The following is a 14,767-nucleotide window of genomic DNA, read 5'->3' on the forward strand; positions in this document are numbered from 1 at the left end:
AGTGCAGTAGCATTTCCTCAGAACTGTAATGGGATTTGAATTGTATTTCTAATTATTCTCTACTGGGTAGAGTCTACCCAACTGAAGAAAACATTAATTCTGTCTTTGTTTTTCAGAGCAGGGGTCTTTAAGTTACCTATTAAGATGGCATCTTCAAAATGTTGTAAATATTACTGTACCAACCATTTAAAACAGTAGTTCTCAACCTTCCTAATTCCGCGACCCTTTAATAGAGTTCCTCATGTTGTGGTGACCCCCAATTTCATTGTTACAAATTGAACATAATTAAAGCATAGTGATTAATAACAAAACAATATGTAATTATATATGTTTTCTGATGGTCTTAGGCGACCCCTGTGAAAGGGTCGTTTGACCCCCAAAGGGGTTGCGACCCACAGGTTGAGAACCGCTGATTTAAAGCCTATTTTCTGTAACTAAACAGGTCGCAGTTTAGTGATATCAGTGGTAGGACAAAGTTTTCAAAGTTATTTCTCTATTGAGATTTCTACACTAACAAGCTTGAGATACAACTTTGCACAGCATGGGTGATCATAATCTGATCTGATTGTTAAAGACCCTCCATATTAAAGTCATGTGAGAATAAATAAATCATCTTTTCTATCAAAGAACAGTTTAGACAAGTGATGGCGAACCTTTTGAGCTCGGCGTGTCAACATTTTGAAAAATCCTAACTTAACTCTGGTGCCGTGCCACATATAGAAATTTTTTAATATTTGCAACCATAGTAAAACAAAGACTTATATTTTTGATATTTTATATATTTAAATGCCATTTAACAAAGAAAAATCAACCAAAAAAATGAGTTCATGTGTCACCTGTGACACGCGTGTCATAGGTTCGCCACCACTGGTTTAGACAGTCGCCATGTTGGCCACATGACTTGCAGCTCCCCTGGGAGCACCATCTTGAAATAGCAAAGGCCAACCCCTCCCTCTGAACTAGCCAATCGCGAAAGACTGGGTGCCTGAGCTCCAGTCAAGGGTGAGGGACCGGTCACCCGCGTAAGGGAATATAAACCCAAGCAGACTGCCTGCTTGGTGTGCTTGGGCTTCCAGACCATGTGCGCGCACCCTTCTGCGTAGAAGAAAAGATGTTTGCTTTGCTGCCTGGCTCCTGAGTATATTTTGTCTTCTACCAGGACCCCTGAATTTGGGGGGCTCGCCTTATTTCTTACAGTCATCAGCACTACCCGAGTCAAGAATTACAAAATGGTGGTTCTCTTATACCTGTTGGGAAGAGGCTGCAAATGTTCACTGTTAGACATTAATAAGCCTATTTTAGTGCCGGACACCACCCTCCTGAACTAAATTGCCATTAATAAATATTTGTAAAAGTAAAAATTCCTAGTTGTTTTTTCTTTTTAAAAAATAAATTGGCCTCTATTTATTACATATGCATTTGCTCATCATTCTCAAGTACTCATTACCAATATACATACAGTACATATTTGCATATATGTGTGTGCACACACACATTCATTTTTGAAAAATGATGAAAACCTTATTTCTTTTATTTGAAAATAACACCCACTGAAACTTGGATAACAACCTTCTAATAAAATCTTATCTTAAAACAAATATATATCAAATGACTTTATCCTGGACACTATACAAATTCTTTCCCACTTTAAAACTCTACAGTGATCATTCCAGTTACATGCCAAATAACACAATTAAAGTTAGGTATCACAGACAATAGGCTGACTGTGTTTTTGAGCTATGCACTTCAATTGCCCTGTCTCTAAACTAACTTGCAGGCTGCATTCTTCTTTTGTGCCTTTATTTTTTCTGAGAAGGGCAAACCATCCTTGAAGACTTATTGCTATTTTCACAACCACAGATTTTCTTTTGTTTATGGAAAACTAAAATTCAGAGAAAACCCACAAAATAAAGTCATTTCAAACCAGAAATAATGCATTTTTTCCTCATTTATTCAAATTCACTGCAGGAAGTAAACACTAAAAGATTAAAAAACAAAACAAAACAAAATTCACACTGCAGTATGTACAGTTTCAAGGCATCACATGAAGAAATTAAGTTTCTAATAAAAATGACAAATTATATAATGAGATCGCATCAAAATTGGTTGTGTAAACCCCAGAATTCACACCATGAATTGTGATGTGCTTGTATTCCAGTCTACTGGAATACTCCTGGCATACTATTGGTTTCCAATGGGATTAAAAAATTCATGAAAGTAGTTGTGTGAACTCTATGTTGAAAAGTGGTTGACTTGATTTTAAAAAGTTTTAAGACCCTTGGATCCAAAGCACATTCTTTCACGAAGCTGAAACCACAGAATTCATGTCTAGAAATGGAATACTGCCATGTTGGGATGAACATCTGATTTGACTTAAGACATTTTGCCAAATGCAGAGATGCACAGGATCCCCCATGCACTTTTCATGCAGCAGGTAATCACAACTTAAATAAAAGGTTTATTCTATACATGTATCCAGACTTGCAACTGTATACATACATGCACAAATTTTAAGCCTGTCAGATTATATTTACACTTATACATGGAATATACAGAAACCAAAGAGATTAAAAGGCTTTTCTGTTGCATTAGAACAATACAAAATATGTATTTTTCATTAAGGAAATTATTATTTACATCATCTTTAAAAACCGATTTTAACATCTTCATGTAACAAGTCTATATATATATATATATACATATTATATATATATATATAAAATATATACTCTCACCAGTTTACTCTTCTGTATGATGCAGCAGGGAATAAACAGGTAATACTACCTTACTGATGTCAATGAGAGCTGTAGTAACCTTTCAATTAGGAAGAAACTGTCTAGATATTTAATAGTTCTTGAATATGTGTATTTGTGTACCTTGTATCTACATTTGCATAAACAAAGTGAATTTATGGATGTATGCTCTTTCTCACTGCTCTTCTTTAAAATTATCCTAAACTCAAATTGGGGACATTCTTCAGTAAGTCAATATAGCATTCTGTGTGGTCATGTTTGTTTATGTATTACATATCCATATTCCTTCAACTGTTAACAATAACAACCAACCAACCAAAGAAACATACAAAAATAGTAATGCTTAATGCTGGCCCTTGATGTTCTTCTCCCTGACCTAAGTTTATCGCTTTTGTAAAAGCCCATTTTTTTTTTTCTAGCATGCCTCCAAGATTCTAGATATTTCATAATGGCAGACAAAAATGACTTGTTTAAAAGCTTCTTTATATAGTGTAGACAATACAATTGCCAGAGCAAATATGGGATGGAGTAGAATATATGCACTGGCCACTGGAATTTTCATTTCAGAATAAGCATATGACTTTCTTCTCTCCAGGATGTAGCATAATATTCACTCCTGATTATTATTTATAATATACTCAGTAACTATTTACAAATCATTCTGAGGAAAAAAAATCATTTATGGGTTTTGATCATATTAGGAAATAACGCCCATATTTAATATAAAAGTCTTAGAAACAACTTCAAGTAGAACTTCAAATAGATTTCCTTCTTATTAATAGTTGATAATAATTTTTGATTCATCAGTTAGGTAATCTGGTTCACAATTTAAAAAAAATTTGGTGAGTATATTGTGAATTGTAAAAAGTGAACTTAAAAACATGACTTGTTTCAAGATCAAAACCCCAGGTGGCCCAATAATGTATTAAGTTCTTCCGAGACAGTATCAATGTTCACTTTTAACCACTATTTTAAAATAGATCAACGGAGTGACTGTGTAGAATTCTACTCTGTCATGTATATGTGCCCTTTGTACATTTCTGTTTAGTTGATCTGAGTCTAGGGCCTTTCTTGGTTTGAAATAAATGTTTCCATCTTTGTCAATACTGTTGTTAGGACAATGATTATAATAGAAGTTAAGGATGTATTCAGGAGAAGTTTCTAAACCATCCTAGAATCACCTGAGTTTGGTAAGTGGCCCTGTTATTCCATCCCTAAGGCTAATTAAGTAGATGTTACTCATTAGAACACATAATCACTGATTTTCCTGAGATGTTCAGCCAGATATGAAAGTTGTCCCCTCCACCCATTATTTTTTTGTCATAAAAAGTGTTCTGAACCTGATTTCCAAAATTATAACAGTAATATATGAACTACAATATTGCAAATATTTCATTGATGTGTGACTATTGGAGAAAATACAGGCATCCAATAGTGGGGTTTTTTTTTGGTTTTTTTTTACAGTCCTGTGTTATGAGAAAGGTTATAAACAATGGTTCTCAAACTTTAATGTATAGAAGAAACACCTAGGGGTTTCCTCTTAAATGTGTTCAGGTGCAGACGGAAGACTCCCAGGTGCACTTAGCAGAGATTCTTGTTCTGTAGATCTGAGGTGCTACCTAGGAATATGCATTTTAAAACAAGTACTCCAGAAATGATTCTAATGCAGGTGGTCTGAGTGCAGCTTTAAGAAATCCCGGTCATAAGACTCACAGGTACCATAGTAATGGTGAGAAGTAACTTTTACTAGACATGGTGAAATCTGTCCAAAGAAAAGCCATTTTGCTTCTGTTAAAAACTTCTTAAATATTCAGCTATTCAGGAAACCACCTGAAGATAAATGTTAACTTTCCTAATTATGTAAAAGGAGGAATAGTAATACAGTAGTTAAAATATAAAAATGGAAATCTGCTTTTTTTTTTTAAGGATCTATCAAACTTCCATCAATTGTAATCAATTTTTACTAATTAGTACAAGGTTTAAAGAAATATATATTTAAAAGGACTGGGGTCAGGGAGACACACTGGAAACCACAAAACCCTTTCCAAGAGTTAAAAATAAATGTTGTTTTTTTTTTAGCAAAAGTGAAAAATGTAAGCACATTTTCTTCTAATTTATCTTTGAATTGGATAATGAAAAGTGAATCAGCATTAAGTTTTTTATTCAATAATTACCTTTTAAAGAGTTATTTAACAATTTGGACTTTAAAAAAATGTTATGTAGGCTGACTTCTGAAATCAAAATAGAGTACCCTCTTAAAGGCAACAAAATGCATTTATCCACCATGGATGGAAATTTACATTTTAATTTATGCCTATTATCTGTGATCATAAAGATTTCATTCATAGGCTACTCACAGTTATCTGATGCATACAGAAGTGTTAAACAACCAGTAGTTCAGTAGTTTCCTCATGAACTCTAACGTAAAGCAAAAAGCAGTGTGCATATTTAAACATTACCAGTAACCAATACTCTTCAAAATGAAAAAAGTTTCAATTATACCATGCTTTTCTCAAATCATGCTCTTATTTATACAGATCTCAAGTTCAACTAATTAGTTTTAAAAAGATCCAAAGCTAAATAGCAGGGTAAATTTTATTCTGATTCTTTTTTTATCGTTAGCACGTTTCCCAGAAGTCCATAAACTTCTCCATTTGCGTTGTGTGGGCAAGAGGCATTGTTTCTCATATGGCTATTATAAGGGCTTCTTAAATTTAAGAAAGAAGCTTCAGTTTCTGCAGCAGGAAGTAACTCTTCTTTGATTGTAACCTGTGAGACATTTCCAGCAGATGAAGGCTCCCTCCAAATGTCCTTGTCCTGTGTTTCTCGACTGGTAACAGAATTGCCTCCTTTCTGGAGCATGTAATACAGTATTGGGTTAGTTTTGGTCAGCCTCGGAGAGTCTTTTTCATACTCATTCTTATCCATGTCTGTGATAACCCACTTAATGGGTCCCTTGTCACTGGTCATGGAACACCCATTCGAAAATCCAGATTCTGGTCTAGACCCCACACAGCCCAAGCGGTCAGGAAAAGGAGGACTCATGGGAGTTTTTACTACTCCTGGGTATGGAAATGTCCTGTTATCCATGGAACTGCTGGGCTGAGAAGAACTGTACATCAGTCCATTTAAAGAAGAAATGCTGAATTCAGGTTTGCTATTGGTCACATTTTTGTGTCCTTTCTTTTTACTCTCAACGACAGAGCTACTCCTGTGCTGGGACAAATCTCTCATGCAGTTTTCTGAGAGAAGCAGCTGTTTCAGAACATTGAAGCTTTTGCTCTCTCTCGCCCAACTCCTATGTTCACTTTCACTAGCTGAACCATGACTGGCAGGATATTTAAATTCAAGATCATTTCTGCTAAATTTCAGCTCTTGCTGGTTAATCAAGGACCCATACAGCACCTCTGGGGCACTGTGACTGCTTGCAGCATCGAGGATGCTATTTTTCATCTTTTTAAATGGATTTTCTAATGGCTCAGTATAAAGCTTCCTTTTTTTAGGGACCATGCAAAGATTCTTTGATTCTAGAAGTGTCAGTTCACTATGTCTGTGACTGTTGTCCAGATCATCTGGCAGGTAACTCTCTTGATTTTGTCTCAGCAGTCGACTTAACAGACCATTCTTTGAGAAAGAAAAATCCTGAGGTGAAAGGGGCTCCGATTTCAAGTCCTCGGAAGCTGGTAAGGCAGCTGCACTTCTCTGTATGGGGGGAGCCATATCTAAGAATGGGGCACACTCAGCATCATGGCTCAAGTGCACATCTGTATTATGAATATGTAAGTCATCACAAGGCTCAGATTTTATTTTTACCATCAATATTTGTTCACTTAAAGCTCTATCTGTATGTTCCTGAGTACTTTCCTCTCTCAAAGGAATTTTCTCTTTCTTTTCACTCTTCCCTTTGTTGGGGTTTCCCAGGAGCAACTGGAGAACAGTGCGCCTTTCAAGCAGATTTTCTATTTCAGAACCAGAAAGTCTTGGTTCAGAACCTGTTGCCTGACTATTGAAGACTTTACTTTCTTCAACTGCATTTGTTTTATTTGAGATCAGAGGGCTACTTAGTCTATCGATCATAGCTATGGGTTTATCTGTATTTACACTCAGCTGTTTACTGGCTCTCTGCTCCTCTCCTGAAGTGGAAGACTGCATTCCGCACTGCGCTAAATTTTGTAACAGTTTACTGGCACTGAAAGTCGCAGAGTTCTGTGTACCTTCATTATGGACTGGTTTCTCTCCTTGCGACTCTTTGCTCTTTGTAAGATCCATCAAGTGGCTAGATGTGGTGTTTGTTGGTTTTTCAGACTGAGTGCTGCAGGCGTATGGTGGGGAGTTCCATTTGATAACCAGAGAGTGCTGGGAGAGATTGATGGGAGACTCTGCTTTGGTAGATGCAAGTAATGGAGGAGTGCTCACAGGAGTAGTCCTATGTGTGCTGGGGCTTTCTATTACAGAAGTCCTCGCATACATCTGTTTATTGAATTTTGTCACATCACTCTGTACTTCCTGAGGGCTGTTGTTTCTTTCCACATTTTCTTCATTCTTATGGCCGAGTAGCAATTGAAGAAGTGTTACTTTCTGGTGTGAATTTAGCTTAGAATTCTTTGAGGTATCTTGATCTTCTTTAATATCTACATTGGGGACTTTTGGATCCCAAGTGTTCAGCAAGGATTGTGTTAAGTTATCCAGAGAAATAGGTTGGTCAGGTTCTTGTTTTTCAACTCTGTGTTTGCAAGACAAGTCTATGGGAACACAGTTGGAATAAGAACTTTCATCACCACTGCTATCATCTGTAAAACTAGGGTTATTATCTGAGTATTCATCAATAGTTGTAGGTGTACTACTATCCTCAAAAATGCTTCCTCTCTCACTATGATTATGTCCACTCATAGGTGCAGTTATGGTCTGGCTTTTAAGAAGATGTAAAAGCAAACTATTATTTGCAGCTTGTTTTATGTTGTTTCTTTCCTGTGAGTTCTTATAGCCTGCATTTTTGAGGGAAGAAGGAACGATACCCATTGGATTTTGAAATGATGTACTTTTGCTAGTCATTAGTGTGCTCGATGATGTTCTTGCTTGACCATTAAGATGGCTTGACATTCCTTTTGAGAGATGGAAACTGCTGACATCTTTCTGGCCATTTTCTTGTAATCTGGCCATAGCAGCAAGTCTTTCACTTGCCACTTGATTTGCATTTTGTGTTTTTAAAGCATGTTCCCGAGAATACTGCTGTAAATGGGCTTCACTCGAAAGGAGTAATGCTAACTGACTACAAGCAACACTAGGTTTGGGTGAAGTGGCAGGACTAGCCCTTTTTTCCACCATGCTTGCAACAGCCTGTAATCTTGCAGCACATGACAAGGGTTCACTCATGACCTTTGTACCACTTTGTCCAATGCGATGAGGTGACTCTACAAACCTGTCTCGGATGAGGTTTTTAGTTACGTCAGGAAGATTGGTATCAGGCTTTTGATCCTTAGCTTTACTCTTTTTCAACAAAGTTTTTAAGTGACTTGATGCAACACCATAGCACCTTAAATCTTTCTCTACTTTTAAAGAATCATGACTGAGGGCATATCCTTGCTCCTTGAGGCTCTGCCTAATTTGTTGTGACAGAGCAACAGTCTGCAGCCTAGAGCTGAATGACTGAAGCAAAGAGGCCAGTAATGTGCTATCCTGTTTGCCTTTAGGCCCACTGTCAACCACGCCAGCCAGCAAAGCTTCCTTCTTTACGTTTAAATTTACGATGGAATCAGACAGTCTCTTCCGCTTTGCTGCATTCCAGTCCTCAGAAGACTGCAACAGTCTGGCTTTTTTGAGATGCAGCATGCCAGATCCCTGATATGTATGTGTATTGAGAACTGGACCATTACTCTGACAGGTAGGAAATGCATGACCAGAAATGTTAAAGTCCTGATCTTCATTATGCCCAGCAGACTTTTTGTCGACGGCAGTACCTGATCCCTCTGCTGCCTGATGCATTAGTAATCCTTCTAGGTAAGTTAAAACAACAGAATCCTGGTGCACATCGGAGACAAGCTCTTCTCCATGAGTCATGTTCAATAGAAGTGTCACGAGGGCTAGGTTTCCGTTCACTTTAAAGAATGGTTTTCTGTGGGTGAGTGAGATATAGCTTTAATAAGTGAGTGTCAGTTTATCATCTTCCATAGCAATTAGACAGTGATGTACGGTTACATACTGAACAGGATTTCTTCTGGCAATGACAAGATAAGAGGCAAACAAACTCCAATGAAGTCTGACACAGAGCTGATCAACTCCTAAGCAAGAAAAAGCAGAATTCCTTAGCACATAGGTCTGCAGCAGCAAGCAGATATAATCCTTAGTGAATATCTTGAGTCTCCTTTTTCATCTTTTGTTCATTAAATGCAAATATGTGTTCTAAAAAATATAAACACAGAAAATAGTTAAGGAGGTGCAGAATTAGAATTGTACTGATACCTATAAGCAAAAAAAAAATGTACTTGTACTTTACATATATACTATAATATACATAAGTACGTATTATAGTCACTTCTTTAGTAGCTATTGCCATTCCTATTATATTAGAAATCTGTTGGAAATGCTATGTATTAAATATTATAAAAATGATCAAATCAATTAAATACTTATTTAACTATCTTCCAAAGCCCACCAAGTTTTTGAATTTTCACAGGCACACTTCTGCCAAGTAATGTGAATGCTCAGTCTACTTTATAGCAATATAGCTCTGTAAGGGAGCTAGAATTAGTTCCTTATATTACAGGGAGCTTAGGAAAAACAGGCAGAAGTGCAGAATGAGGGACTGAGATGCACATGCATGGACCCATCTGATGAGTCTAATGTGGGTGAGGCCTACAGAACAGATTCACTTCTGGCATCCTCCTCCAAACATCAGATATTCCATTAGCTAATTTTTTTAGAACTTCTGTTTTCAAAGAAATGAATGCACTAAGGATAAGATTATTTTGTAGGCCTGTCAAAGTATTGACAGTCTTAGTCATATTCATAAACATTTAAATATTAATAACAAGCTTATTTATCCCTAATTTTTACCATGACTTTAAAAACAGAAGAGAATTGCCGAAACCAGTTTGGCTCAGTGGATAGAGCATCGTCCTGTGTACTGATAGGTCCCAGGTTCAATTCCGGTCAAGGGCATGTACCTTGGTTGCGGGCACATCCCTAGTAGGGGATATGGAGGAGGCAGCTGATCGATGTTTCTCTCTCATCGATGTTTCTAACTCTCTATCTCTTTCCCTTCCTCTCTGTAAAAAATCAATAAAATATATTTTAAAAAAATAAAATAAAAACAGCAGAGAATGATTCTTTATGTGCTCATTCATATCTATTTAATGTGTCAACTTTTATTTTACATTTTTTTAAAATTTATTTTTTTTCATCACCATTGATCCCATCAACTTTTAAAATCTTTTAAAAAGATTTTAAAGTGAAAAACAATTTAAAAAATGTGTTAGGATACTTGCACCAATTTTTAGTTGAAAAAATTTGGTTGCTATAGTACATATGCATACAACAATGTGTATAAACTAAGCTAAGCACATCAACATGTAAAAAAGTGGAAAAGAAAGACATTTAGAATAGATTTGAAAGGAAGGTGAGTAACTGCTTCCAGAAAAGTCTATCTAAATCAAGGTGATTATTTTTCATTAATCTCTTTGAGAAGTTCTATAAAAAGCACCAATACATACAGCGGAGAGAGGAAAAATAATTTCTCATAGAAACCTGTTTTTTAATAAGAACTTTGATTTAATCTGTAAATCAAAGACTGCATTTCCTGATAGACTGCTTCAGGTGCCACTCAGTAGCAACACCTACCACCATTCCAGCAGAAAATGAAATGCCTAAGAAAGTAGAATTCTGAGACTTCTTAAGGCCTAAATTCACTCAGACCCTACAATTTAAAAACTCTAGGAAACCAAGTGAGCCAAATTTCTTTAGATAACTTCTTTTTCTATCCCTTAAACAACCAAAGTGGGAGAAATCCTTTTTACATCTTTTCTACGTCTTACCTTTTTCAGTTCTATAGTATAAAGTTTAATTGAGAAATTCAGGAAAAAAAGAAAAGGAGGTATAATACTTAGATATAATACAGCTCATTGAGACCTACAGATATTATAGTATTATGAATGTAAAATATTACTAATGCCTAATACATATACTTCTTAATGTTAAAATTGCTTAATTTCAAGATAGAATTTGCTGGACTCATTTTCTTTTAGTAAAAAGACAACTACACTATTTTTAACCACCAAAATAACATTTCACTTGCTTGGTTTTATAAGCATATTACTTCAGAATGTCACCAAGTGTTTAACATTACTTGAGTATATTCAGTTAAAAATATTTAAATGTTAACACACATTTAAGGATTTGGCTTTTTCTATACCCAATCTATATGCATGCCTGTATTAATTGCAGCATTAACAATAGTCAAGATATGGAAACAACCCAAATGCCTATCAACAGGTGAACATATTAAAAAGATGAGATATATGTATATAATATCTATCTATCTATCTATCCATCCATCTATCTATCTACCTATCTATGACAACACAGATAAAGCCTGAGAACATTATGCTAAGTGAGATTATGTGAGAGATAGATTAAGTACTGTATAGTATGACCTATATGTAGAATCTGAAACAGTCAACCTGTAATAAAACTAAGAATACTATGGGGTTTTAAGGGGATAGGAAATGGGGGATAAGGCTGACAGTATTAGGGTACAAACCTGTAATCAGTAATAAAGAAGCTTAAGGTGATGGAAGATGACGTGACTTTGGGTGGTGGGCACACAATGCAATATACAGATCATGTATCATAGAAATGTACACTTGAAACCTATATGATCTTATTAACCAACTAGAGGCCCGATGCACGAATTTGTGCATGGGTGGGTCTGGCAGCCCACCCCACTGGACAGGGCCGGCCGTGGGGTCTAATGCTGGAAGCTATAGCTTTCCACCAGCTGGATCTAATTATACTTTAAGGATGGCCAAAAGAAAACCCACAACAGAACTGTTTTGCATTTCATGTGCCATGAGCTGAAGTTGTTTGAAATGTATATCAAGATGGATGATGGCCCTTTAATAATTTTTGCGTTCTTCCCAGGGCTCTGCCCTCAGTTTCCCAATATGATCTTCATGTCTGTTTGTTTAAGTTTTTTTGTTTTTGAATGTGCCTGCCCTTCGCTATTGCTCCTGGCAGCCTGGGGGTCCTCTTTGCCACCCCTTTAAAGAGAGATTGAAAGTTCACCTAATCTACAAGGCACCGCAATTTCACAAAATCTCCATCCAGCCTCTCTACATTCCTCAGCAAAGGGCCACCATGCCATTAATGCTGAGGTCGCCTTTTTGGCTAACTTGGAAGGTCTCCTGGGCTGCAGGACGTGGAGGGAGAATTCCTCACCTTGGCTGCAGTATTAGCAGAGCTCTTTGGAGACTCTGGTTGGGGACAGAAGGGACTGATCATCATTTTCTTGTGCTTTCACTAAATGTACATGCACCAGGGAGCCAGGCAGTGACTTAGGGGTGTTGGGGGCCGCTTGGGGGTGGGACTTGGCCGGGGCAAGGGACCGCGGTCATTCTGTTCATTCCGCCATTCGGTCACTGGGCTTTTATTATATAGATGTCTCCCCAATAAAGTTAATAAAAAAGAAGAAGCAATAGAAATCTATTGCACAGTATAATGAATACAGAATATTATATTACAATGATGTATTGTGATAAATATTGCTTCAATGGCAATCACGTTACAATATATAAGTGTTTAAAAATAACAGGCTACACGCTTTAAATTTACAAAATGTAACATGTCATATTTAACATCAAATAAAATAAAAAGAATTAGGCTACTTTAGATTTGCAAGCAATATATTTTATTTTATTGATTTTAGAGAGAGGAAGGGGGAAGGTGAGGGAGAGGGGCGAGGAAGAAGAAGGGGGGGAGGAAGAGGGAGAGGGAGGGGGAGAGGGATAGGAGAAGGGAGAGGGATAAGACATCGAAAACATAGATGGGCCTGCCTTCTGAACCCGCCCCAACTAGGGATTGAACTGGAAACCTGGGTATGTGCCCTGACCGGCACAAACCTGGAATTGAACCTGCCACCTTTTGGTGTACGGGATGATGCTCTAACCAAATGAGCCACATTGGCCAGGGCATAAGCAATATATTTTAAAACTAAAATATTTACAAAATAATGTGATTTACTGGCTTGTCAGTGGATCCACTGTCTTGTCCCTAACTTGAACAATAATTTTTTTAGTTTGTGTACATGTCTATTTAAAGATTCTCAACATTCTCTTCATTTTCTTAAATAGAGCCTGAAGAAACTCTATTTGTATGGCATACACTTGTTAAATGACTTCTGTGTAAAAGGAAAACAATTATTCCTAACATTTGGTTTATGGAGGGTAAGAGTGACTAAAGTGAGTAAAAGTAAGGAGGGGCAGAAAAAAGGAGAAAAAATAAATATGTTTCTGATTTTGCAACTCTCGTGAGGTTATAAAAGAAAAAAATTTAACTTAGAAACTAAATTAGATTATATTAATATCCCGTCTTTAAACATTAAGTTGGTGGATATGGCAAAATGTAAAGGTATATTTCTTTACTGAACATTAAAAATACACTTCTTGAAAAAGGAGTATTAACAGGCTATGCAATAATCAAACTGATAATGATAAGTTATTTCACTATTGCATCATCCTTCTGGGCACTTCCACATTTTCCTGCTGACTTATTATTTTAGTCTTTATTTGGCACAGCTTGAAATAGTTGATGAATTAATTGCAAAGATAAAATGACAAAATGGCCCTGGCCAGTGTAGCTCAGTTGAAGCACCATTCCCTGCACTGAAGGGTTGTAGGTTTGATTTCCAGTCAGGGCACATACCCAGGTTTCAGGGGTCAATCCTCGATGGGGGTGTACAGGAGGCAACCAATCTATCTCTCTCTCTCTCTCTCTCTCTCTCTCTCTCTCTCTCTCTCTCTCTCTCTCTCTCTCTCTCTCTTTCCTCTACCTTTCTCTATAAAATCATTAAAAACATCCTCAGGTAATGATTAAAAAGAAAAGGCAAAATACTTACTAGTAAGATCACTAAGATTCCATAATGTATCTTTGATTTATAAAAGGTTTCTATAAACATATGGTAATAGCAAGACATGATATTTTTTCTATTAAAAAACATTCATTAAAACTTTTAAAAAGAATAAAAGACATGTAATATAGTCCTTCCTACTAGTTAAAAATATATTTAAATAAAACAACCTCAAAATCTAAAACTGGGTCCAAAGGACCCAGATAGTATTTCAAGGGTTAATGCATTTCATGATTAATTTGATAAAGTTTCATGACAATATAAAATTCATGTTCAACTACTTTACAGTGTTAAAATTATAAACTAATCTTCCACCCTTAATTTAAAATTGTTTATAAACATAAAAATACTTCTTAAATTTTAGAAAATTGAGATTTTACTGGTCCACTAGCATGCAGTGAAAAAAAATTACTGTAATGGTAAGGCAGAATCTATCCTAATAAAAGGGCAATATGCTAATTGGACCGGAAAGACCGGATGTCCTTCCAGACAAAGCAACGCTGGCGGTGGCCGAGGCAGAGGTGGATAGGGGTGATGAGGCCAGCAGGGGAGCAATTAGGGGCATCAGGCAGGCAGGCAAAGGCAGTTAGGGGTAATCAGGCAGGCAGATGGGGTTAGGGGTGATCAGGCAGGCAGGGGAGCAGTTAGGGGCAATCAGGCAGGCAGGCAGAGGGGTTAGGGGTGATCAGGCAGGCAGGCAGGTGAGCAGTTAGGAGCCAGCGGTCCCGGATTGCAAGGGGGATGTCCAAATGCTGGTTTAGGCCCGATCCCTGTGGGATTCTTCCCGGGGCACTGCCCTCAGTTTCCCAATATGATCTTCATGTCTGTTTGTTTAAACCAGCAGTCGGACATCCCCTGAGGGGTCCCAGATTAGAGAGGGTGCAGACCAGGCTGA

The 14,767-nt window shown here is 37.0% G+C and overlaps 2 protein-coding genes across 4 annotated transcripts in view; both read right to left on the minus strand.

Annotated features, from left to right (window-relative positions):
• LOC132230515 (spidroin-1-like) overlaps nucleotides 1–14,767 on the minus strand; it is a 161,436-nt gene that overhangs the window by 49,067 nt on the left and 97,602 nt on the right. The window contains exon 3 of one of the 3 annotated variants that reach the window (XM_059688104.1): nucleotides 12,035–12,220. The exons of the other annotated variants lie outside the window; for them this stretch is intronic. Within the exon in view, the coding sequence (XP_059544087.1) occupies nucleotide 12,220 (1 nt within the window). The 3' untranslated portion in view covers nucleotides 12,035–12,219. Of the gene's footprint in view, nucleotides 1–12,034; nucleotides 12,221–14,767 lie in introns of those variants that run through there. 3 annotated transcript variants of the gene reach the window in all.
• NRIP1 (nuclear receptor interacting protein 1) lies at nucleotides 1,931–9,148 on the minus strand. The gene has a single exon (XM_059688099.1). The coding sequence runs from the start codon at nucleotides 8,808–8,810 to the stop codon at nucleotides 5,349–5,351; it is 3,462 nt and encodes a 1,153-aa protein (XP_059544082.1). The 5' UTR covers nucleotides 8,811–9,148; the 3' UTR covers nucleotides 1,931–5,348.

Source organism: Myotis daubentonii, chromosome 3 (genome assembly GCF_963259705.1).
Source record: "Myotis daubentonii chromosome 3, mMyoDau2.1, whole genome shotgun sequence".
Lineage (NCBI taxonomy): Eukaryota > Metazoa > Chordata > Mammalia > Chiroptera > Vespertilionidae > Myotis > Myotis daubentonii.